At 46.4% G+C, this 26,481-nt stretch overlaps 1 protein-coding gene across 2 annotated transcripts in view; it reads right to left on the bottom strand.

Annotated features, from left to right (window-relative positions):
- SSH2 (slingshot protein phosphatase 2) overlaps positions 1 to 26,481 on the bottom strand; it is a 90,533-nt gene that overhangs the window by 33,688 nt on the left and 30,364 nt on the right. Inside the window, exon 1 of one of the 2 annotated variants that reach the window (XM_068210503.1) lies at positions 17,303 to 17,453. The exons of the other annotated variant lie outside the window; for it this stretch is intronic. Coding sequence (XP_068066604.1) covers positions 17,303 to 17,358 — 56 coding nt within the window. The 5' untranslated portion in view covers positions 17,359 to 17,453. Of the gene's footprint in view, positions 1 to 17,302; positions 17,454 to 26,481 lie in introns of those variants that run through there. 2 annotated transcript variants of the gene reach the window in all.

Consider the following 26,481-nt stretch of genomic DNA (forward strand, 5'->3'; position numbering starts at 1 on the left):
TCTTTTCTCAGAATTGATGAGACAGTCCTAGAGGCTTTGAAGAAAGCCAGAAACAATTGTCTAGTCAACAGGATGGCTGATGAATATGATAAGACAGGATGGGAGAGTCTCCGGCATCGTGCATCCCAACAGCTCTGTGCTTTGAAAAAGAGGTTGGCTTGTCCTTCAAGACAACTCTTGTCCTGAGCAAGAGGTTAGGAACTTTTTCATTCCTTTCTCCATTTAAGCAAATATCAAACCTAGTTAGTTATTCCCTTCCTCTAAGGGATGAGGACTGGGAAATTAATAAGAGTAAAAAGCCCTGCATTATTTGGGGTTGACTGCTTTAGCAAAGGATTTTCTGACTACATTTTTAGAAGTAAAATAATTAGAAAAGCTTGCATTAAAGTTGGATTTCCCCCTAAGCTCAAGCACATTTCTGGGCACCTCTCCATTTTGCTGCCAGGCATATAAAAAATGAAGTTTTCCAAGCTCCAGAAAAGCAGATGTACAGAGTCAGAAAGACTTTTCTCAAGGCTGCAGCACATCCCAATGTTTAGACCATGCTGTCATACCCTCAGCACTCCTGAGTGACAAAGTTTCTCCCAGAACTTTCTTCTTAAAATTGAACCAGATGTCAAACATGCTCTGGATGTTTCAATAAAAACAGAATTTTGAAAAGGACAAAATCACTAATCCTAAATTAAAATGGATCAGAGAGTTCTCTACTTACACTGAAGCTAAAACCAAAAAACAGTACGTTCATTTGGCACACTGAACATATTTCCTTAGACCATTCTCACATTAAAAATTCTGACTGAGCCTTTCTAGCTTTTGTTGACAAATAAATCCTCTCAAAGTTATCAAGCTACACAGTTTCTTACAGCCTGAACTAGAGAAACACCAAGTTATCTTAACAACACTTAAAAAAATAATAATAGTATTATTAATGATAAAAATAAATTATCCTCCTCCCATTAAAATCTCACCACAGAAGAAAACTGTTAAAAGATGTTAGGCTGAAGAGGAGGAGAAAGAATTCGGCACTCAGACAGTTTTCACACTGTTAATTTTATCAGCAAAGCCAACCACTAATATTAGCAATCCTTTAGCCTGTGCCTGAGGTTCCCCCAGAAGGTGGAATTAGCAACTATTTTTAGTGGATAATGTAACATGTAGCTAAGAGGGCCAGGAGGTTAAAAATCTTCTCAATTCCATCACTTTCCCTTATCACCAGCTCTCAGCCACCAGCCTGGAAAGGAAAAAGCAGCAGAACTAAAGAGATTCCCATCAGGTGCATCCTTCCAGGAGGCCACCTTCTCTCCTTAGGCCAGGGGAGCCTAGTTTTGGACCATTAACCACAGGCTTTAAGTGTAACTTGGTAGGACTAGGGAAAGGAAAAGTAATTTCCCATACAAAGGGCTGGAACAGCCAAAGAATGTGGCAAAGCAGATCATTCTTGAGGAACAAGGAGGTCAGGCAGGGAGGGCAGCACCTCCCGCAGGGCAGGAGCCAGGGCAGGAGATGGCCATCAGCACTGCTGGCAGAACAGCAGCTCCGTGGAGACAAGAGCCTTGTGCCAAATCCAGCTGTGGGGACACTCCCAGTACAGCCAAGACACACTACTGGCACCCCTGGCATCACCTGCCCTGAATTCTAACCCCAGGTGCATCAGTGTTCAGAAAAGAAACCCATAATACACACACACACAACAAAGCTCTTGCTTTGAGATTCAAGAAGTAAAGAAAATGTCTCTTCTTTGGGAGGAAAGGCAACAAATTCATGGGAAAGTCCAAGTAGCTCTAATACTAAATTCAGCAGATGCTGATTTTGGTGCCTGTGATGCACTACATGGACAAAAAAAAAAAAAAGCAATCACTGGCCTGACATCCTCTGTGCCACACTCAGATGGCTGCTCCATTTGGGTCCATCCTGTTTGGACAGTCCCTGACATGATCTTCACCTAAAGCATCATATTTCAGGGTAAGATCACCTTTGGATACTGTCCCTGATCTACAAAGAAAAAGAATTCCTCGAGTGGGACACTAACAGCAGACCCCAGTCTGAGACACTTCAAAACCACAAAAGGTAGAAAAGATGTCTGTGAAAAGGGCAATTAAGGCTCTAAACAAGTGTTGCCATCCACTACTGATTTCACCCTGCTGACAGCTCGATGGCTTCCAAGCGTAACGCGGGCTTTGAAATACTTCACAAAATCTGGTTTGCCAGAGCCTACGGGAGCTTCAGGGCTCTTTGAAACACTCTCCTGGAACAGACTGGTGTTAAAAGACACTCAACGTGGTTAGGGGAGAAGTTGAGTCCAGGACAGCAGAAGACAAGAAGCCAACTTGGCACAGGTAACAAAGCTGAGCTGTGTTTTATCAGCACCCCAGGCTTGTCATCAGTCGTCTGTACTGCACAGCAGGTTTTTTCAGGAGAAGACTTACTCTGGACGTACCTGTGGAAGAGTTCACAATCCTCAGCACTACAGCTAGAGGAAAAACCCCTTCTGTTCCATGTTCACCTCTGCAGAGAAGCAGCAGCCTCAAGGCCACCAGTGGTGTGCTATTTGTAATTCCCTGCTCACTGGGAAGAGAACCAATGCAAGCAGAGGACTTAACCAACTCCTACAGAAATCACTACTTGTACCAATTTTTCTCCCAGGCAGAAAATATTTTATAGAAATTGTACAAGTCACATCAGAACTATTTAAAGCCTTTTGCACAAAAAGCACAGACACTGCCCTCAGAAGGCTCTGTTTCTAACCGGCAGTAATAGCAGGAAACAGAAGTGATTCCCGTGCTCCCTGATGTGCTGCCCAGGGCTCAGCTCCTCCTGCACAAGGAAATCACTGCACGGTTCAAACTAGATTCTCATTATGCTACAAAATGAGATTCACACAGAACTTATAGATGGCAAACAAATAATAAATGCATTCCTAGATGTTACACCGCATAGCTCCGTTCATAAAGTGCAAGCACAAACACCAAATACACTGGTTTGAGGACACAAAAGAGAAAGTGTTACTGGTCTAGGGGCTATGCCAAGGAGATGTGATAAATCACTGCATGCATTGTCACAACCCCCTGGACAATGCCTTCCAGCTACCAGCCAGGAGCCAGGTGAATCTGCACCACCCTCCAATTTCAATTAGAAACCCTCAGTCCTCAGTGTAAAATACTCTAAAAGGAATCACACTGTTTTCTCTTGAAACTGCTTCACAATGAAAACCTTTTTAGGAATAAGGCAAGAAGGCACCTGAACGGCTGCTGGCAATGTTTTATCCTAATAAACACTTAATTAAGTTATTGCGAGCCTGAGGATGACTTTCCATAAGTCTGCTCTCCTCACTCATCAGAGCAGCTCCTTTACAGCAGGCTCTGTCCTGTCCAGCCCAGCCCTCGGTCGGGCACTTGCCAAGTAGCACAACCAGAAAGTTGGCACCATTCCCTGACAGGCTCAGCAGGAGAAGTCCTTCCATGCACATCCTCCCACACAACGTACACAACGTACAGGACAGATCAGTGTGGCAAAGGCAAAAACCTCCTTGTGCTGGCACCTCCTCGCAGCCATGCCCAAAGCACATGGGCACTGCGTGTGGTCACATCCTCCCACCCTGCTCACCCTAATCCTTAGATGAAATGGGAGACTGAAAAGTGGTGGTAGGGGAAATGAGCATATCAAGGTACTTTACATTTGAATGGAAGTCCGCTACCTGTATGACTTACAGAAATACAATTTCTCTTAGTGGGTATTTATTAACCAGAGCCCTGCAGAAAAGAGCTCTGAAGCAGCTACACTGGGATTTCAATGCCAAGCCTGGTTCCAGCTGTAGCTCCCCAGGTCAAGAGAGTTGTGCAGTCCCCCAACAGCCCCCCAGATTTTGCTCTAACATGAGCAGCCAGTGCTGCCTTGCACACCTCAGCTGCCAGCTCGGCTCCATCATCTTCCCTTAATCCGGCAGCTGCAAAACTCAAACCAAACAAAAAGACCGAAATTCCAGGGCTGGCAGGAGTGGCACAGCAGGTGTCAATACTTAGCTCATTCCCGAGGTGTGGAAGGAGGGAGAGAGGGCAGCCGGGGACATGTGAGCCAGCTCTGGAGCAGCCAGGACTGCAAGAGCAGCAATTCCTCCGCAGCCCGCTGGGCCTGCCATGGGAGAACTAACAGGAGGGCAGGCACAGCTGATTTTTTCAGCATGTCAAGCCACTTCCCTCCCTCTTCCTGCTCCCCTTCCCAAACTGGCTGTTTCCCCTTCTCCACAGGCAGGCCAGGGCCTGCCATCACACCTGCTGCGGGGGCAGCTCTCCCTGCCAGCCTCCCACCCCTTCACCTGCCCACAAGAAAAGTCCTGGTTAACAAAGCATCAGTCCCATAGCCAGGGGTGCACCAGCAGCTGGGTGCACAGCTGGATTATGCCTGGCCTGGCAGCCCAGGGCACTTCTCCCTCAAACACCAGATAAAAGCATTGCACTCCTCCAGCATCCCTCCCCAGGGAAGTGCCTCTTTCACCTTCACTGTAGTTTGTTTTTCAATAAACAACATCCCTACTTCCCTTGTTTACTTTTTAAAGCACCTGGTTTAATAACTGCCTGCAGTATTAATGAGTTAAATAGAGGGAAGCAAAGTTTGGCTTCCAGTTTAAACCTTTGCTCCTAGGCATGGGATTAAGGTGCTTGATTCTCTTCACACAGAGGGCAGATCTCAGAGCTGTGTAAAGCACAATACCAGGTACTAATAAAGAAAACCCACCAAAATCCTACAGGGAAAATGAAAAGGCAAGGATAACTCAGGACTGCCCTGCATTGACATTTGTATTAACAGGGTCAGCTGGCAGCAAACACAGACAAGTGCAGGTTTCTCTGATACCCAAAACAGAAACAAACTCAGTGACGAGCAAAACAAGGGCCACAACTTACCGAAAAGGGGTCAATCACACTGTCAGCAGAGGTGACACCACCGAGGCAGGGAGAGAAAAGGGAAGTGGTTCTCCACCAAAGGCCATCTCTCACCACTCAGCACTTTTGCAATTTAAGAAACAGCCCAAGGAGAAAAACAAACTGAGCGTGGGAACCCACTTGGGCTCAGAGGTTTGACGCAAACTGCATTTTTAGCAACATCTGCATTTGTGCCTTTTTTTTTCAAAAAGGAACTGTCTGCAGGCACTTCCTCTACTCCAAGGTGGGGCTCCCTGGAGAGAGAACTCAGCTTCCATGACACAGACAGGCATCATCACAGAGAGATCTGCAATGCCAACTGTTACTCATCCACATGAACTTACCTACTGATCCCTTCTCACCAGCACCAGATCACCTTTTCCCTTGTTTTGGGCTCCAATATGAACAACTTCTGAAACCAAACTAAGACAACAGTTTGCCAGAAGATAGCCAAAGGTGAGGGTGGATGGGTGTGAATCTGAATTCCAAAGGACTAATTCCTTTACCTTGCTCCAAGCAAGGAGAGAATTTCTGCTGAATTCAGAGAGGGTACAACTTGCCAAAGGGAACCCTGAAGACCACCATTGTGTGTGCAAGTGAAGAACAACTGCTTCAGGTGCACGAAACAACCACACTCAGAGTTTTAGAGACAGGATCAAACCAGCCTCAGGTCATCCCACCAAGCTGTTGGGAGCTTTGATACCCACTCAACACCTTAGTGTTACCAGTCTGCAAGTCACACCCACTGCTGGAACCAACCATAACATGTCATTAGAGCTCCTCTGCCACCAGATCATTTGAACTGAGCTCAGAAATAACTTTGCAAACTTGGGCAGCCTGGGTATGCAGGAGAGAGCAGTGGCATCCTTTGGAGACTGCACGGAAGACAACAGCTCTGGGCTGAGAAACTCATCCCTGCCTCGCTGCTGGCAAAGGGAGCAACAACAGCTGCTGTTTGCAGCCCAAGTTTTCAGCCCACGCAGCTGCGACAGGGCTGCACTGTGCCGAGACAACCCCAACCACCTGCAGCATTCCTCTGCCTCCCAATGCCCCGAGCCTTGCTCTGCAGGGCTGAGTTTCACTCTCCCATCCAATGCATTCCCTCACAGGCAGGGCTGGAATTTATTCCTTGCAGGCGAAGGAAAGCAGACTGGGTTTTGTTTTAAGCTGGACAGCATTTTATGGTGTCCGATGGAAGTGAAAGTCCATGTGGGTTTCCTGTTCCCCTCACATACTCTTGGCCTACAGATGAACCAGTTCAACAAACTCCTAAAGCCCAGGCAATGCAGGCAGAGCCCTGGCATGGACATCAGCTGCCTCCTCACCACCCAGCCCTGTGCCCAGCCTGCTGCTGGCAGCTCCAGATTGGGTTTCACCGGGCTGCTGCTGAGTGCGTGCTCCCACAGTAACCCTGACAGGGCCCTCCCTGTGCCACCTTGCTGCCGAGCCCGTCCCCATCGCTGCAGCCTCGGAAAGGAGGGAATGTCCTGGTGCTGAGGCTGGGGAGAGGAAGAAGTGCTGAGCTGAGCTGTGGCTGTTGTCACCGGCGAGAAGCAGTGCAGACTGGGGGAACACCCTGCTGATGACAGATCACCAGATAATGATTTATTTCAAGGAATACAAACCTGAGCACAGGTTGTAAGATCACCATGGTAATGAAGAAGGGAATAAAGCAGGGACGACTTAAGTTATCACAGACTGAAAAGGACCCATTTTCCATGCAGCACAAATAGCAAAAAGCTTTACTGCCCATCTCTCTGCCCATGCAGCACAGAGGGAGTCCCAGGAAGGCACATGTCGGTGGCCCACGTTCAGCCTCCAAGGCAGCTTCAGAGAATCCATCCAGAGAGAAAGAAAAAAGATTCCAAAATGCAACAGCAAAACAAGTTGTGCAAACAAAGTCCTGATGTCTCTGGAATTTGAGACTGAAGATATGCACGAAATCGCTCTTCCTGCAGTCCGCACACGGCAGTTCATGGACTAGGAAGGGGGAGGCTAACACAATTAGGATGCTGATTAAGAAATCTGGGCACTTTGTGTTTACAGAAGAAATTTGATTCTCTGCACTTTTTAAAGCAAGAGACCCAGACCGGAAGAGAGACCATGAAAGGAATTTGTTTTACATGATAGTCCCCAAAGGCTTCCAGGTCTCCAAGTCAAGACATTCCCAGATGAAAGCTGTACATGGCATTCTTCTTGTGCCATATAGTGTTTAAACATCCTTGGGCATTTTTAATGCATACCACCGGGTTCAGGGAGCAGGACAGCAATAGCCAGAACACTCCACAGTGTTTTACTACCACATGCTGTGCCCCTACCAGCTCAGCCTGCCCAAAGTGAGCCAGCTGCTGTGGTACCAACAAAATGCTTTCACAAATATGTTCTTAGAAATACTTTAATCAACATGAGAAAACTTCCTAAGGATAATCTATCGCATCAAGGAACAGAGAAAAATAACCACCAGCTTTTTGATTAGATAATCCTCAGGAAGAACACCCTTCTGACTGACGCATCCTTATCTTTTTTCTCTCCTAATTAACACAGTCCACGTTGATTATCTTTAGACCACACAGTAATCTCCTCTGCCACCAGAGTTTGAAAGCATTGTCTTCATACACAGCACGTTTCTTTTTAAACCTTAAATGACAGCTGACAGACACTCCAGCAGTTAATTAACAACCTGGGCTCTCCCCACTACGATTAAACGCGTTTAAGATGGGATATTTTAAAATAAATTTTTATGCCAATCTCCCTGCATGTCACTGTGACAGACCTGACCATGTTTGGCCTGAGTGGCAGTGTACCGCAAGAAGGACCCGTCTGCTTTAAATAAGACTGTAACACAAGTGATAGGAGACACACCGAGGTCAACTTACTGTCCCCCCCTGCCACAGCCAAGTCCAGGGTCCCCTATATTTAGACAAAGTATGTCCAGCACTTTACAGATGGAAGGAGATCACTGACTTGCCTGAAGCACGGCCAGTGCTGGCTGACTCCCCAAGATGGGTGTGACCAGGAGCTGACAATTCCCAGCATCCACTCAAGGCAGGGTCCCCTGTGTCCCCCACTCCCTCCCCAGCAGCCACAGCTCCCCCAGGCACAGGCCCAGGATGTGACTGGTCCAGGAGGATGCTGCTCTGTCTTCTTCTAGTCTCAGTGGATGTGGCCAGCACCGAGCATGGCTGTGGTCAGCCAAGGAGCAGCGCTCCTGCTGCCTTGAGAAGCAGAATTGTGCCAGGCCTTGGCTCTGCAACCACCCTACCAGGGCATGGCATGGAGGAATTACGCTGGAGAAGCTGCCTGGCTCTGATCACAGCCTTGTTGGCTGCCCTCAGTAAATACATTAACAGACCCCTGTAAATAGAGCACCAAAACAAGGACCACTCTGTCTCTACACAAAGAAATCAATGCTGAATAATAAGCCTTTTCCTCTTGCTAAGAAGAAGCAGATGCTTGTTTACCAAAAGCATCAAAAATCATCAAGAGGCTGTTGGATTTGACTCATAAAAATATAGAAGGAAGTTATTTGTTCAGTATTTTAACTTCTGCAGCACTCAGCACTTTCAGTTTTCTCTCATTCGCACTGCATCATCCCCATGCAATGGTATTTGATCCCTGAATGCCAGTTTCCAGCAGGAACAGTAAAATCGGTTTAGGAACGACTGTCCCTTTAGATTAACAAAAAGGACAGTCAGCAGTAGCCACTGATGTGAGATGGTTTGTAGGCTGTTTCACAGAGAACTGCCACGTGCCAGGTTTCTTTCAATGGGTTTTGATTTGAAACTGGAAGTCACAAGGAGCTTTACCTGTTGTGATGATACAGCCAGTAACTGGGCCATTGATCTGCTCCCCCTTGCAAATATGCCAGGGACTTTATTTTAGGGAACAGGGAAGCTACAGTTAAGGAAATACAAACTTAAATGTGGCTGCAGCTAATAACTTGAAATTTTAATCAGCTAGAAGTAAAGTATCATCAAAGACAAAGGATCAGAAACATTTTATAGTTGGAATAGTTTAATGGATTCTGTGCTTTCAAACCACGGCAACACTTAGAAGGACAGTTCCTTGCACAAAGCAAGGTCAATACAAACTTCAGATTCGATTTCAAGCTGCAAGCCAAAGAAGAAACTTTGGGTTCAGTGACCCAGCACTGAGGGAATGGGGTAACAGCCTAGAGAGACAAGGCTGCTTGTCCCCAGAAGCTCACAACATGCACCCCCAGCACAGCACACCTACCCTGACAGCAGCCACAAAAACCACTCCAACATCCTGCTGGTGTAAGTGACAATCAGCCTCCGGAGCCATCAGGAAAAGCACTCCAAATCAGACCATGAGATATAATTATGATCCCTTTCAAAATGCAAGCTCAGCATCACTTTCCAATCCAACTCTTCCCCCCACGGATGTTACAAGTTCTTCCTGGAGACAACATCCCTTGTGACTCTGCTTTTTCTTTTGGTGCTCTGAATAGGGATCAGCTTACCAGGAGTCCTTTATTCCCGAAATAATTTCCATTAATCACTCACCATACACCACTTTAAACAGAAGCTGAGAGACTGTGGGATGTCTAACACCAGCACAGCATCTCCCAACTTAAATAAAAGCTGAAACGAAGGGCACCCTAAGAGGCAAAGGAACTGGGAGATCTCTAAATAGGAGACAAGGAAACTTCTTCAAAATGTTCCTAAGAATTGAAATGTTTTTATACAGCTACTTTAAATACAAGCAGGGAAGCAGTATTGTGAACCATCCACTCTTCATGGTATCCGCTCACAAAAAAAGTAAATTAAAGGAAAAACAGTAAAGTGCTTCATTCTGAAACATCACTGTGCAGTTTTGCATTTGTGATTTCTCAGCACAGCTGCAAATGAAACAACTCTTTTAGCACCTTCATGAGACTTTCAGGGGGATGTCAATGCTTTACTTCAAAATGCATATAAAGGAGTTTTTAACTCAACATAAAAAACCTGCAAAGTTTTGCTGACTAAGACTCAGACTGGAAATGCATTAAATAGAAGTTTTATTTTACAGCAGTTCGAACTCAGAAGAGTAGAGATTCCAGATGTGTTTATCCCTGCTAAAGTCAAGTGCTAAATTTCATCAGAATTAGCACTTTAAGCAGTTTGGCAGCCAATTTTCTGTGGTTAACTCAGGTCCTCGTATTTCCTAAAAGCATAGAAACCCCTTTAAAAAGCACACATTAAAGTAGAAAGACCATCAGAATACTAAACACTGCTATGTACCACAGAACCAGCAAAGTCTCTAACAAGAACACAGTGTACTTTAGGGAAAAGGCTCTTAAACAGCTTTTTAAAAGGCTCCAGAATAGATATTTGCTTAATTTCAAGCTAGAGAGCCTCTCATAGAACATTTCATTATGTACTTGAAGGAACTAAGGACAAAAGAGTCAGGAAGATTACAGCAGTGTCAAGGTTTTGCTGGGGACTGTGCTGAGAATCTGGGTGATGTCCTGGTCCATCTCCTGACCCCACTTTCCAAAATGCAGCTCCTGGGCTGGCTCAGACCCCCCCACACACCAGTCCTGTTCACACACACCGGACACAGCATCACCCACCTCTGGGGTGGGTATCTGTGCCACCCCCACTTGCTATCAAGGCACATGGATATTCCTCTTTTGCTTTCTTGCAATTTTCTCATCATGGCAAACCAACAGGAAGGCTAGAAATGGTGCTGACAAACTGTTTGTTTTTATTTAGACTAACTGTCTTTCAGTCTTTGCGCCACAGAGGAATGCCGCTGTTCCATTTTGCATTTGTTTTTTGATTTCTCCATCTCTTTTACAAAGCAAATAAAGGAAAGAAAAACAACAAACCAACCCTAACAATAACAACAACAAAGCCAGTGACAAGCTCTTCACGCACCACCATGCAATGAGCCCTTAAAAAACCCAAACAAACTAAACAAACAAAAACCCCAGTAAAACTCCTCCCATAATTTGGGTTCATTTTAATTCAGCATCGAGTTGCAGAAAGCAAGCAGAAAACTAATCGGAGGACAATGGTGACTCATGATAGCTTTTTACACCTCTGTGCAAATGGGATTCCCCCTTACATTGTAACCTGACCAGGGTAAATTTATCATTTGCTAATCAAAATGACCCTACTCCAGTCCCACCTGCCATTTGGAGTCTCACAAAACATCAGCAATACGCCCAGAACAGGCTGCCCGTGCCTCTCTGTCAGCTACAGGTGCCTGAGCCAAGACAGGTAACAGTCCACTCCAAAGCACTCACTTGGGATTCTGTACAAAAAGAGGCTGCAGGGCAACAAGAGGCTCAGAGAAGCAAATTTATTCTATTCATGCTGGCAAACAAATCACAAGGAGTGAGGAAATCCAGCACAGCATACACCTTAACACCACAGCACAGACAATTCCAAGCTCATCTCAAGAGGGGTCCCTGGGAATGGGCATCTCCAGACAGCTCTGGACCTTGGGATGAACTTACTCTGATGCACCTGGGTGCCTCCACAGTCAGATGTCACAGATCTGTGCTCTTTCAGGGAAAAGCTGGAAGTTGAGCAGTGCAATCCAGACCCTGACCTGCTGCATTCCCGAGGAGATCCCAGGCAGGAGCCAGCCCTGCCTGGTGGGACAGCATGGAGCTCATTAAGCCATTGTGAGTAGTGTGTGAACAAATGAAAGAGTTCGCTAATAAGTGACAAAGATCATTTGTTTAAAAGAAAGGACTAAATCATTTCTGGTTCAGCAGTCTGGATTTAGCCTACTCGTAACAAAGGTGTTTTGAGGAAAAGCATTCTGCTTAAAATGGCTTATTGCAAGTAAATCAGAGAGCCCAAAGAGCTGAACACGATGTTGATGAGGGGCAGATAAGTACTGGATAAACAGGAATATGCACTGAACAAGGAGCCTGTCGCCTCAATATAATAGAAGCGCCCAAATTTATCAATTTGCCAACGTCAAAAAATGCCAATCCTACACTGAGGTCTTCTAGGTTCGATTCCTATGTCACTCCCAGCCTTCAGAAACTCTGGGACTTCTCTTTTAAGTTTACCTTTACAGGCTTTTCTTCTCCCCACCCTCCCTCATCCACAGGCTGATGTCCTTGAACCAGAAAGCTGCTGTCTGTCACAAAACACTTGGTTAATCCCACACAACCCAGCAATAGGTGGCTGCAGAACAGCTCTTGCCAGTCTGGAGTTATTTCACAAGTTGCTGGATTCAAGCTCTGGCCAAGCTGCACATGGAAAGCAAAGGGGTGGCGTTGGAATACTTCAGCAAAAGCACAAGTGCTTACTACTAAGGACAGGAGTGAGTTTTGCTCCATGTGTTTGTGAAAATTTCAGTCTTCAACCAGCTGCTATGAAACACCATGGCTGGAAACTCAAGTTGCAGATTTGCTCTGTACACATTACATATGTTACAATGGAGAAAAATATTTGCTGAACTAGTTTTAAGCCCATACGAGCTGATAATTTAAATGCTGTTTGTCAAACCAATACAGGGGAGACAACAGCTCTTCAGAGCCTACCGCAGAATGGGATGCAGAATTTAAAATTTTCTCTGACCCCACAAACACTAGTCAGAAGCAACTGTCAGGAAAGTTAGCTTGAAGTTGTTTTAAAAACAATGAAGCAATATTTTAAGCAGGGGCTCTGTGATAAAGGTGCAAGGACCTAGAGTCCTGAAAAAAAAAATCCCAGCCAGCTATTAACTGGTCCCAAAAGGTCTTTTTCTGCTGATAATCTCCCTGGGGTCCTTCTGTTTTGTGGTCTTTAGAAAAATCCCAAGCATTTCCAGAAACAGGAACATCTGCAGATGTTTCAAGACAACAAAATCTCAGAGTCAACTCTACCATTTAAATCCTTTTAAAACATTAATTTGGCAGCCCAGCAGCGTGGGCTTCCTAACTAAAACATATTGCTCAAAAAGAGTGGTGGTGTGGGGGGTTTGTCCTTGAAACACTGGTTTGTGGCTCAGGTTTTGATTTGATGGCTGATAACCATCTCTGTGTCTCTTCCAGCCCTTACCAGGAAGGACTGGTGAGACAAATACCCACAGTTTCCAGGGGAATAAAAGGAAAAGCCAAACAGGAAAAGTAGTTATGAACAATACAGCCCTGGCTTGGTTAATGATCAACTTTGCACAGACTATACTACTCTTATGCAAATGCCACAACCTATTTGAACAATTTTTGGTAATCAGTGAGTAGTAAGAGGCCTCTGAAGCATCGCATTTGTTTCATCACGAGCAGCAAAGAAATAAAAAAGATGAGAAATCCCCGACGACTCTGCTCTGTCAACAGGAAGCCCATCCACTGTGCAGGGTGAGCTCAGCTGCGTGGAGGGGTGGGCAGGAAGGGTAAGGGGTCAGGTTCCCCTGCCTGTACATTCCCATCACATCCCTGATGGAGTATGAGGCTGTCTTCTGCAGCCGTACAAACCCAGAGCACACAGTGCACGCCTGAATGGAGAAAACAACTGCTGCAGTCTGCCCTGATCCTACAGGCTCTACAAGACATGAAGGGCTGACCAACCACTTTCTGTATTTCAAGCACTTCCAACCAGAGCAACCCTCAGCTCATAAGGCAACTTCAGTCAGAGCTGACAGTGGTAACTGGAATGACTCTGCTGATCTTCCAGGCTTTTTTGCAGCAGTTTCCAAGCATCTCCTCCTCAGCTCTTAAATATCATTGACTCTCAGCACAATGGTAAAATACACACAAAGCCACAGTGCTTTACAATGGCACAGAAGCAATTAAAGATTTCCAATAACATGCTGCTCAGAGGATTGCAGTCTAATTGCTGAATGGTCAAGGGTTTTGGCAGCAATAACATTGTAAGGAGATAAAAAGGTTGTAAGGCTTCCCATACAAGAAATAAATAAATAAGCAGCTCTCCAAAGAATGGCAACAGTAGCCACACACCTATCCAGGTTCCTGACTTGGCACAATTCAAGACCAGGTGGTCATGAAATTTCCCACCGTAAAGGCCATGGCCGTGTGACAGAGGAAGAGGTTAAAGCACAGAGGTGGCAACACAATGAGCCTGAATTACCCAGTGCTGTCATTTACTGTACAGTTTGTAATTACCTGCACAACCTCAGAACTTCCTCTTACACTGTGAAGTGCTGTTTCTTCACACTCTGCACACAAGGGCTGTCAGAAGAAAACTGATTACAGGAGAGAGCAACTTAGGTCTGAAACTGCTAACTCAGGTCTGAAAGTACATTTTGTGTCTACACTGAAAATAATTCAGTTTAACTTCTTGGGTTTATTTTTTTCCCCCTAAGAGCTCCACCATAAAGTCACAATGCTGTGAAGAAAGCGTCTACTCCTGCTCCTTCTTTTTCCCCCCCTTAAAGTTTAAAATACATATAAAAACTGAGTTAACATCTTATAATAGAAAATAGACTGGTATAAGGCAAGCAGGATAACCATGGAAAGCAGTGAATGTATCTGTGCTTTTAGATCCATATGGCTCCCGAGTGCTGGAGGATGAAGGAGTAAACAGGGCAGGAGTGCTTCAACATGTGCTCAACTATGCCCAGGGAGGGCTCCCACTGCTGCCTGGCAGAAAGGAAGCCAAGGCAGAGTCAAAAGTATTTAAACACAGCAAAAAATGTTTCAAAATGCCGGAGGGATGCGGGCAGCGAAGGGAGGTGGCCAATCCTCAGGTTGTGAACAAAGGCTGAGCATCCCTCTGCACCTTCCGGCCCTGCTGAACACAGCCTGGTAAGACTCACACAGGAAGGATGTGGCACAGTGAAAGCAGGAGTTGGGTTTTCTCAAACCCCAAGTGAGCACCCTGATGGCTGGGTCATCCTGAGATAAACATGAAAACTGGGTGACAGAGGAATCTGGCATTATCAGAGAAACTTGGAAAAGCCACTTCAGGGACACCAGCAATGAACTGAATAACTCAAACTTGGCCAGAGGCAAAGGAAGCGACTGCAGGCAGGAAGAAGTGATCCATGGCAATTCCTCCAGGTTTCTTGTTAAAAACTCTTGGATATTTGCAGACTATCTGAAGCTTTGCTTTTTTCTTTCTATCTTTCCTATCAGCTACCTTAGAGTTTTAGTAGACCAAAGTAAATTTTGAATCCTACACACAAATAAACTAGCAAATCAGCAGAATTCCCCCTAGGTTCAGTGAGAGTAGCAAGACTTTCTGGAACAAGTTACAACTATAAATTCTGAGCATTTTGATAAACACAAGTCTCCCGGACATTATTTGAATCCTTGTGAACCTGAAATGAATTAGACCCAGACCAGCTGACTACATTACTGACTAAAAGCGTCAACACAAGAGTAATTTCTGCTGATCTCTGAAAGTCAGAGCTGATCAGCCAAATACATCTACTAAAGAATACACTGAAACAGAAGTTTCTGATAATGTTTGGGTCACCACTGCCCTTCCCATTCCACAGAGAACACATTTTTAGCATAGCAAATAACTAAATCTGGATTTTTAGGTCTTGCCCATGATCAAATAAGGACATCCAATATTAATCAGCCTTTGTGAAATTGTAATTAGGAGCACAAACTTTAAATGCTGGCCTTTCCTATGCCAGCCTGAGATCCACAGCACCATCCTGATTGAGAACACTAGCAAAATATTAATCCAGCACTCAGCCCTGTGAGAACACTTCTGCGTGGGCCAAAACCTCTGTCAGTCTCATGCTTATTAATCTTCCCTCACAGGAGGCAAAGGACAGCATAAGCTCCACTCTGATAACTCTGTTATCTCTCTCCCCAGAAAAGGAAAGGGTGGTCCTTCCAACCAAGTGGCCATTTAAACCACCACGAGGCACTTCGCTGCAGGGATCCGTGTGACATGTGACGGAGGGAGCAGAGACGAGCTGCATTTCCCCTTTCTTTTGATCCCTTTCTGTACAGTCTCCAATCCTGGGTTAAGTGTTTGAGCAGTGGATAAAACAAACACCTTAAAAGCACTTAAATTGTTACCTGGCTACCTACTCTAGCTCAGTAAATCATCTGGAGCTCCAAGGAAATGTTTCAGCCCACAGTATGTTGGGGTTTTCGCCACAACTCCAGAATTACTGCAACTTCCCAAAGCCCAGGGCATATCCAGTTTGCATCACTGCTTTGGAAGAACAGTTTAGGTACATCTCTGTTAAACCGACATTATCAGAAACCGCAGGGAAAGCCCTGATGTTTACAGGCAACACTGTGAACGGAAAAAATTACTAATTACGAACATTTTGGGTTGAGTATGAAAGGCTCGCAGAGACTTAGCTGAACCGATTACCAACTGCAGCAGTGATTGCTAGCGCTCACAAAAGAAGGCACAGAGTCCGGGGACTCATTTCCATATGAAGCATAAGCAGAGATATCTACTAAAGACTTCTTAAGCGCAAGGCAGCTGCAGTTCTAGCAGGAGCCTCTCGCAACAAGAACACAGTTCCAGGTGGGACCCAGCACTCTATCTGTAAGCCTTTCATGATGTTTTCAAGAGATAAAACAATCTGTTGGCTTCTTTAAAGAAGTATCAAGCATGGGTAGACCACAGCGACTACCTCTCTGAACGCCTTATCTACCAACCCATAGCTGCCACTTCCCTCCTTAATCCTTCCAGCCAAACCCCCCGACTCAGGCAGTGGCTGTTAACTGTTTATAAATTAAATGATTATTCGTATCTGCATATCAAAGGCGGGGGGGCGGGGGTGCAGCTGGAGAGACTGATTTTCCATGCGGCTCAGTTTGGGACACGGAGACACTGTGCACTTCAGAGCTGCCCAAGACTGACAGTACTGAACAACTGGCAGCAGCGCACGTCTCTGCCTTGTGGACCCGCAGGTGCTGAGTGGAATGTCTCAGACCTGCTCCTGTGGCTCCCACCTGGGACACCCCAGCCCCGCAGTGCCCCTCTGCCGCCCTGCGATAACCCAAGAGATCAGACAGAGCAGCTAATCTCTGCTTTGAGCAAAAAAGACGGCCAAAGTATGCGGGCCGGGGATCTGTACCCCGCTGTCAGCGCCCAGCCTGCTGGCGGTCCCGCACCGGCCCCGCACGGGGAACCGGCGGCTCCGGCGGCAGAAGCGCAGCCCTGAGCTGCCCGGGCAGCTCCCGTGTAACAGCGAGAGAAGCGCTCGGATGGGACTCGGAGGACTCGCAGTGAAAAAAAAGAATAATGAGGGAGCAGCAGCCGCCGGGCGCTGCCGGCGCTTATCAGCACTTCCACACTGCGGTGCCGGCCAGGGGAAAGTTTACCCGGAGGCAACCGGCGGCGGAGCGAACTACGGGGAACGGGGCGGGCGAGGAGAGAGGGGAGAGAGGGGATAGCGGAGTGAACGCAGCGCACGCCCGGGCAGAGGGAGCCGTCGGGAGCCGGGCAGGCGGAGCGGCACCGGGAAGGGGAGTCTCGGCGGTGTGTACCGGTACTCACAGCTGGGCGATGGCGCCCTGGGAGATGACGGCGTTGTCGGAGAAGTAGGGGATCATCGCTCCCCGCCGCGGCGGCCGCCCTGCCCCGCGGCATCGGCACCGCCGCTCTGCCCCGCGCCCGCCGCCCCCGCCGCGCAGGCGCGGCCCCAGGGCGGGGCCAGCGCAGGCCCCGCCCCTGCCCCGCCCACCCCGCACGTGGCGGCGCGGGGCTGCGGGGAAAGGGAGGGGACACGCGGGACCGGGACAGGCGGGACCGGGACACATGGATCAGGGACAGAGACACATGGATCAGGGACAGGCGGGACCGGGACAGGCGGGACCGGGACACATGGATCAGGGACAGGGACACATGGATCAGGGACAGGCGGGACCGGGACACATGGATCAGGGACAGGGACACATGGATCAGGGACAGGCGGACGGTCCGCCCCGCTCACGGGCCGGGGTTCAGCTGCCGGTTCTCCCGGCGGGCGGCAGCGAGGGACGGACACAGCACCGAGCGCGGGTGCGCTCAGCTTTTCCTTTCCCTTCCCTTTCCCCCCCCCCCCCCTCCTTTTTTCTCTCTCAGATCTAGCCAGCGAGGCTGCACGCCCTGCAACCGGGTTTGATGCAGCACATCAAACGATGTTTTTGCAAAGGAAGGCAGCGACAACTCGGGTGCTTAGGAAACGACCTTAATTTCTCTCCTGCAGGAGACGGGGGGGGGAAGAGTTCTTGGCAGTAACTTTCATATGCAGAGACGCGACAACTTGCTTTCTGCCAAAGGAGAAGAGAAGCAGCTGCCTTTCAGTGCTGTTTAATCTTTAGCTCCATCGCCCCTCGAGAAAAGGAAGAAAGGAAGTTACTTAGAACAAAAGTCTTGTTTGGCTGCTGGGAATTCAGATGTTACAGTGCGAGGGAAACTTTATACGGTTTTCCACTGGGGAGGGCCGGGGGCAGCTCGATCCCACCCTGCACTGCCCATCCCAGACCGGCATTCTCCAGCCCTTACACCCAGCAAGCAGCGCGGGCGAACAACCAAGGAGCCTTGGATTGGAAGCAAGCTCAGTTTTGTGTTTCCCATAGGAATGCATGACATCCCAGCACAGAGGAACGCGATATACCAGTCTTAAGTCATCTGCTCCAGGTGGCATATGCCCAGCAAGGAGGCACAAGTGAGCTGGCAGAGGAAGATGTGAGTTTAAACACAACTACTTGTTAATGACATCTGCTCAAGAGCAAAAAATACCAAGGCATCAACTGCAGAGCTGCCCCTGTGATCTAGCAGCAGAGCTGGAAGCCAAAAGCTTCATCAGCTTTATTTCCAATTATTAACTAAAAGTTTCAGAGAAGCAGAAAGAGGTTGAAAAAATCAACACAGTGTGATGGCAGCTGCTTCAGGTCTTGACAGGAGACTTGACAGGAGCAGGAAGACACTTGTCTGAAAGGTCTTGACCATCTCCACTTCAGGGATGGGCAGAGAAAAGGGCAAAGCAGTGGAACTTGTGATTCTGCAAGTTTTGCTAGGGTATTGTTTGGTTGCAACAATTTCAGCAATGTCATCCTATATAGCCAGGAGCGCAGCTCTGGTAATGGTGCCTCACAGCTGTAAAGAAAATGCAGTGCCAGCTTGCTGCAATGCCAAAAAAAATCATTTTGTTAGGCAGAAATAAAGTCGGTTGCAAGAAGCAATGGAAAAATCGGGACTAAGAAATGGAGGGTAACTCAATCCTTCCAGAGGTCAAGAGACTGGCAAGAACCTCATATTCAGTAGTAACACATACCACACATTCACAGACTGAAAAACAAGCCCAGAACTTCTGTTCTATTCTAATTAATAACTTAAGGGCTTTATTCAAACATTGTAGAAGACTAAATGTACTTAGGTACTGTCCAGACACGTCAGATTTCTTACACGTAACTACCATTACAAGGCAAGCCCTTAAAGCCTGCTGAAAACAAGTGCAGTGATTAACTACAAGCAGCTACTCATAACATATAGATAATAGATTTGTAAATGACTTAGTTCTGGATTAATACAACCACGCACTGCATCTCCATATGCCAGGGAACCAAGTGATGACAGAAATACCCCATTTGTTTTCTGTTTGAACCTTTAGAGAACAGAAATAGGAAATTCTCAAATAAGTTAGTATCTTGAAATCTGCATAATAAAATCTATTTGAACTTGGGTTTGTTGCCATAAAGATTGAAACCCCAGCCTGAAAGTGCCACTGCTTTCAGGTACATGTTAGTGAGATCAGCATTTCAGTTCCCACTGTCCATTTGTGGAGACTCAGAGAATCATTAAGGTTGGAAAAGACCTCCAAGATCAACTCAAATCTTGGGCCCATCACCACGCTGTCAACTAGACAACAGCAATAAGTGCTGTGTTATTTTCATGTTTTGCTTTCAACATCAGACTTAAGGAACAACTCTGTTTCTTTGTCAAAATTGCTCCTATGTTTAGACACGAGTGAAAGTTTAGACCCAGTAAATTGATCTCTCAGCATGCAGGAGCAAGGAGCAGGCAGAAAGAAAGGGATGCACGAGATGGAGTTCAGGCAGCAAGTCACAAGACAGCCAAGAAACTGCTCCTGGCTGGAAGCAGGTGCACTCTGCTGGGACAAATACACAAAGAATTTAAAGTGCACAAAATTGCAGTGATGACAGGTAGCAGCCTAAATCACTGCCGTGCTGCAACAGAGCATGTGAGCCAGGGCCATTAATCACTGCATGACAAGATGTAAATACGCCTGTCTGGGGTCTCAGGCGCTGCCCAGCCCAGTGCACGCAATGACACTTTGCTGCAGGGAAAAGGGCACTGCTTGTCTGAGTTCTGCTCAGCATCTCCCACTCCCCAGGAGGCCCTGGGACCAGTAGGACAGGCAGCAAATCCTGCAAGGCACCGTGACGCCACAAGCCTGTGGGGCAGCAGGATCCCATTTAACCTTTGAACACCACACAAACTAATAAACTGGAGCTATATACAGCACGTGAGACACACCATAAAAACACCCATCCCCAAACCTTTGCTACACTAAGCAGCTAGAACCAGTTATGGAAGCACAATGGAAAAAAAAAAGTGTGAGGGGTGTCTGAGCAAGCACTTCAGGAGGGGGGAGCAGAAGGAATGCTACCAGAGCTGCCTCTGGAAAGCAGTTAAGAAGTTTCAGGGGCTGGAAGGAGAACATGCATGCACAAATCTCTCCTATTGACTCGTAGTGTTCAGTCTGGCAGACAAGGCTGACAACATATTGTTTATTCATACAGTCATCATTTTCCCTGGTGTCTGCATTGCAAAACTCCACAATCACAGCAGCTTGCACAGTACCTTCAGCTGTCTCACCTTGCTGGTGCATCTTAGCAGTTTTTGATCTCGCAGTGGTGTAACAGAGTAATCCTGTGTCCTACACAGGACTAGCACTTGCTAATGGGCTTCTCCTTGTCCAGCTCAGGCCCCGGTGCACAGGTCAGGCTTGGCAGTGGCATGCCCAGATTTGACACTTGCAGGAGGCATGCTCAGAGCTGGACACCCAGTCATGTCAGTGCACATAGTCCACATGCAAACAGGGCATTCATCAAGCTTCTGTTTCCATCCAAGATCAACAGCTTCAGGCTGAATTGCTGCTTCTTGTCAGACCACACAAAGGTGTGGGTGTCATCGTGTTCCACCCACTCCTATCCCACAGGGGCTTGCTGAGTGTCTGCTCACGTGTTAACATAATTTAATCTGGAGCATGATTGTTTTATTAGGCATCTTCAATTTTTAGTCTACGCTAAGGGGGACCTGATGACCTCTTTTCATTTTATAGTACACCTACCAGTGAGATGTTCTCTTGTCCCCTCAGTTCTCTCTTTCTGAAGAACTTTAATGAACACAGCATACTGTCACAGTCTTTCTAACTCCACTGGGTGTCAAGGATTGGGTATTATTAAGCCCGTTTGGACTGAAGTCCAGGTACTCACTGCAAAAGCAAGGAATGTTCTGTTCCTACAAACATGGAAAGTACTACAGCTGTAACACTGGTCATGTTCAAGGTAAAGGGGACAGTGGGAGGCTGTCACACATTGGAATTTTGCCCATAATCATTATTATCAGTATCACAGAAAAGACAATGCAGAACCCAGACCCATGTTTTCAGGGGATTATGAAAAAACTCGTGAAGCTGCTGTGACCAACAGACCTCCCCCTCATCCCCAGCACATCCTCTCCCTGCCGAGCGAAGTGCCAGGGCTGTGTCTGCTCTGCCACCTTTACTGCACATGTGGAAAGTTTATTCTGTACTGTTCAACAGCTGCTTCCGGTGGTATTTATGAAAAGTCACCGAGTTTTAAAAACAACGCGTCCCTGCCCACAGCCCAACACAGGAATCTTGCACAGGCACCGCTGGGGAACAGAGGTAGCAAGTTCATTTCCGTGTGCAGAGGTGGGGCCAAGTCCTTTTTTGTTCTCACCGGCAGCTACACTCAGTCTTTGTCCACAAAGGCAGCTGTGTCTGCATCAGCTCTGATGGGAAAAGAGTCCTAAGGGGTAGCCTTGAAATACTTGCTGCCACGCTGAGCTCTCTGAGGGTCAAAGGACCTGATGACCCTGCATTTTTGGTGGGAAGTCAGTTAAGTCATCCTTTTGCCGTGAGGACACATGGCTTTAAGCACTGAACAGAGCTGACAGATGAGTGTGAGTGGATTAAGGGTCCAAATAGATGATTTATTTGGGAAGAGCCTTAAATTAGTGCAGCAAACCTGTAAATAGGTAGAGACCAACTGGCTGAGAGCAGCACCTCATGCACTCATCTCCTACTGCTGCCTCCACCTCGGAGGAGAAGCTGATGTGTCAGAAGCCTTCTGGATGGTTCTGGCAGGGGAGACGAAAACTTCTGTGTTCTGCAGTCCAATTTATCAGGAAAACATGAAGAGATTTCAGTAGCAGCCATCATAAACAAGCCAATGCACGCAGGGCAGAAGGAGATAGAGTACAGCACAGACACAAAGCTTTCCCAGTGATAACAGACATACCACCCACCAAGGCAGGGCTTACATACACCAGCTGGATTACACACAGCCAGGGGAACTTAACCAAGTAATTTTAAAGGAGCCCATATCTAGTTAAAACAAAACCAAAAAAAAAAAAAAAAAAAAAAAAAAGGCGGGGGGAGGCAGGAACAGGGAAAGCACGCAAAACTGTACTTTAATCCTGAAGAACCAGTCAGAACAGGAAGCCACATTCTAAATTTGGTTATTTAAGCTGTCAAAGAGTATTTCTGTTTCCAGTTCTTGAGCAAAGAAATCAGCCAAGTACAGGGGTAGGGAGATAAGCATCACTGAAAGAACAAACCCCTGCTTTTAAAGCCCTTTGGTCAGCTGCCCATCATGATCGATGATTAGGCTGCCTAGTTGAGAATTCAACACCTATTTTGCAATATTATCAGTTCATTAAACCCTTCCCTCACCAGTCCCACATCCAATCACTGTATAGTTTACTTATCCTTAAATCTTCGAGGGTCTGACACAGAGAGGTCAATGCTCAATTACACCTTTTTTACAGAGCCTGAAGCAAAGATGACTGAAGGGACCCGAGCAGGAAAAGGGACACAGGCAGCAATGTCTGCTCTCAACAAGCAGCACCAGGTAGGTAATGTATTATTTCAGTGACCTGTGGAAAAGAAAGATCTAAATCCTCCCAACTGTCAAACCATCCACTCACCCAATTTTATAAAGGAATGTTTTTGATGCAAAGACACGAAAGAGCTGAATGGCAATGAGTCCAGAAACCCTGGCTCAGATTATCAAAATACATTTAAGTGTCTGAAATCCACGAAATGCTGAAAACTTTGAAGATTCATGTTTAACTTTGAAGTCTTGTGAAGGTGTCTCACCAGGAAAGGGAATTTTAGTTTCTATTCTAAAGGAACAGAAATCCTTTAGCTTAGAGCACCTGGTTCATGCTCAGCAGGAGACAGAAGCACATATGGAATCCTTAAGCCACCTCCTGGTCAACCCCTCCTCTGTGACCCTCTGAAGGAGCACAAGTGCATGGGAGCAGCTGCTCTGGACTCTGGACCCTTTTGGTAGCTGAAGGATCTGACCCACCTTCATTCCTTTTACTCCCCAGCTTATCCTTGCCCTGTTCCTCATTCTCCGTTCACATGCTTAGAATGACAAATTCAAAACCACTTTTCATATGCATTCAGATTTTGAACTAGCTCCCTGTGTTTACCTGGTAATTTGGCAAGGCAATGATATTACTCTGCTTGATCCTTCAGCCTGAAGATCACACCTGAAATCATCTCACACATTATTGTGATCCACAGGTATGTCATCGGACTGGACTGAACACGTTGCAACCACAAACACAGACCTTGCAGTCAGAATCAGCCCTGCAGATGCCTGTTACTAATCTAATAAACCCAAATTTTACTGCCAGTTTAATACCTTTGCTCGCAGTTTGGTGATAAAATAACTGGTATTCAAAAATTCCAAAAGGCCACTGTAATGAATCTGGCACACAGAACTTTCTCTGGTGGTCAGCAGAGCTGGCAAATGACCAGAACTGTTCTTTATCTCGGCATTACACTCTCCCCAAGCAGCTGTAGTAAATGCCAGAGAGAGGCTGAGCTGTCACTGAAAGGAAAGACAGAAAGATGAATTCAGGAAACACATTCTAAAGATAAGGTTCATACTACAAGAGCTTAGTAATCTCCAGCACGGATAAACACACGTTTTCCTGTAGAGCACACACACAGCCCCGTCTTACTCAAGATGGACTTAACAAACTGTCTTGCACACCCAATAAAGATCCAGCTACTGTTCAAGTACCAACAGAATAATTGTTTGGCAGCTGCAGCAGCAAGCAAAGACAGCACAAGGAAGGTTTAGTTGCCAGAACTCTCAACACATGGCTTTTTGGAAGTGTCTCTTGTAACACCAGGTAGGTTTTAAGGATAACCAGGAGTGGCAGGAGCCTGCCACAGGAGCACCAAATGGTGATGACACACATCTCCAAAAGTCACAGCAGTCACAGGATGCTGCAGAACCACACACCTCAGTGTGGAGTGTGAATGAGCCTTTGGAAGTGCAGTCAATTCAGTATCACACGATCAGCCCCCATTTCTCGCAGGGACTAACACATATTGTACAACAGGTCTCAGTTTAAAAATCAAACACGGTGGCTTACAGTTTATTGAGCTGCTGCCCTGTAGAAGAAAGGACATGCACCCATTCCACTTACTCTTTGAAAAGCAACTTTTATCCTGCTATAAACCATCAGCTCCTGCATCAGATTGTGGTCTTCTGCTCCTAAAACAAAGGTATTTACTCACAGCTTGAGACCTTGAGGCAACTTGGCACATCCAGCTGTTATCATGCCAATAATCTGATTTGCTTTCCTTCCCAGTTCACTCCTGGAAGGAACTATTTTGACTAAAAGAAAAACAAACCAGAAGGTAACTATACTTGTGTTGCAGAAGGTGTGGGTTTTTTTTTTTTCTTTTTAAATTATAATTTAACACCACACTCTTGCCTCCACTTGAAGAGGGGAGGACAAGCACTTTCTGAGAACATGTTCAGGTAACAAGTTTCAGATTTCAAGCAGGACGTAATTTCTGTGGCACCTGAAGGAAGGACAGGCTCCTCAGCTCTACCTGAGCAAATGGACTTTAGTCTGACCCACTGCCAGGCCATAAAAGTTCAAAGAATCCCTCTGAAGTTCCTGGCAGCCTCAGTAGGCAATACAGCTCACCCAATTTTATATGCTCAGTTACTGAGCAGCCTCAAATGCTGCATTTCAGCAACCAGAGTGGTTTCAAAGCACACAGAAGTGCTAAAATCATGATGGTGTGAAAATAGAGGCACGATTTAAAACATAAAACCCAAAAAAGCAAGCAGCAGATCCTGACAGCAAATCCAATGCAGCTGCAGCACCGCTGCTGCCCCGAGCCCGGAGATGTCGTTTGTCAGCAAAACAAAGATGCTGAATCCCTGCAACCTTGGCACAGAGCACACAAAACCTGAATGTCAATACCTCAGCGGGCGTAAACACAACTCACAGCTCAATACATGTGTGTTTTAGGTAAATTTTAACAACCAATTTTGGGATGCTGCAAAGAGCTCGTTAACACAGATGCTCCATTAAGAGTGTATTCAGTGTGTCTGGGGACAGGAGGGATGTGCAGGCCAGTTTAGCTCCACAGCCTCCAGACAGCCTAATAAAAATGTCAGAACATAGCTATGAAGGTAATAAATGTAATAAATAGATTGTTCAGGACATCTGCTTATGCAGCACTGTCTCGGTTCCACTAGCCAAGAGTGACAGGGACTGGCTCGATCAGGGACTCCAGAGCAAGAGCCTGGATCTGTGTCAGGGCTTTAGGGATCTCACCCATAAACTGCATGAATGATCACTGCTACAGCTGGACACAGAGCAGGGCTTGGGAATGAGAAAAAATATTGCAGAAGCCAAGCTGGTTTCACCTATTTGTTCAGCTTCAGGTATTGGCAGCATTAACTTGCTGGAGTTTTTAATAATGGATAGAAATATTTGTAGAAGTCAGATCTATGTTCACTATACCCAAGTACTTTCCTCAAGAGGAAAACAAATCATTCCTCTTTGCATCAACACAAAAGAGTTCTTCGACAGGAAATGCCATTTCAAGCACCTTCCAAGGATGACTGCAGAGCACACAGGAACTCTCTTTCTGCACTCTGACAGCTCTTTCCATCTTTTGGACAAAAGTTTAAGCAGATTCTGCTAATTTCCAAAGCAGAAAGCTCCTCAGTCCATGATGGTGCTGTCGAGTGCAGACTTGTCAGGTCATTTGAATGCTCTGTAGAGCAGGTTTATGTTTAAACAGCATTTTCACACAGTTCTCTCTTCTCTGTGAGACCCAGTCCAGGCAATCACAGGCCGCTCTGGTGTTAGATCTTAAAAAGCACAGGTCAGCAAACAGACAGATAATTTTGTTTAAGTGTGGTGATCACCTACAAGTTTAAGCTTCCGTTTGTAATTTATTTCTCTGCTTCTTTGGGGGACATTTTAGTCTGCTGCTCTTCATAGTCTCTGCTCAACAAACACTGTTCCTCCCGCTACCCTGCTGCCAGGCTTTCCTGCATGTTCCCCTCCCCTCAATATATATCCCACACCTCATCAGGGAGGAAAGATAAACAGCAGAAACCTAACACAAGAAGCTATCTAGATTTTGC

Source organism: Anomalospiza imberbis, chromosome 20 (assembly GCF_031753505.1).
Source record: "Anomalospiza imberbis isolate Cuckoo-Finch-1a 21T00152 chromosome 20, ASM3175350v1, whole genome shotgun sequence".
Lineage (NCBI taxonomy): Eukaryota > Metazoa > Chordata > Aves > Passeriformes > Viduidae > Anomalospiza > Anomalospiza imberbis.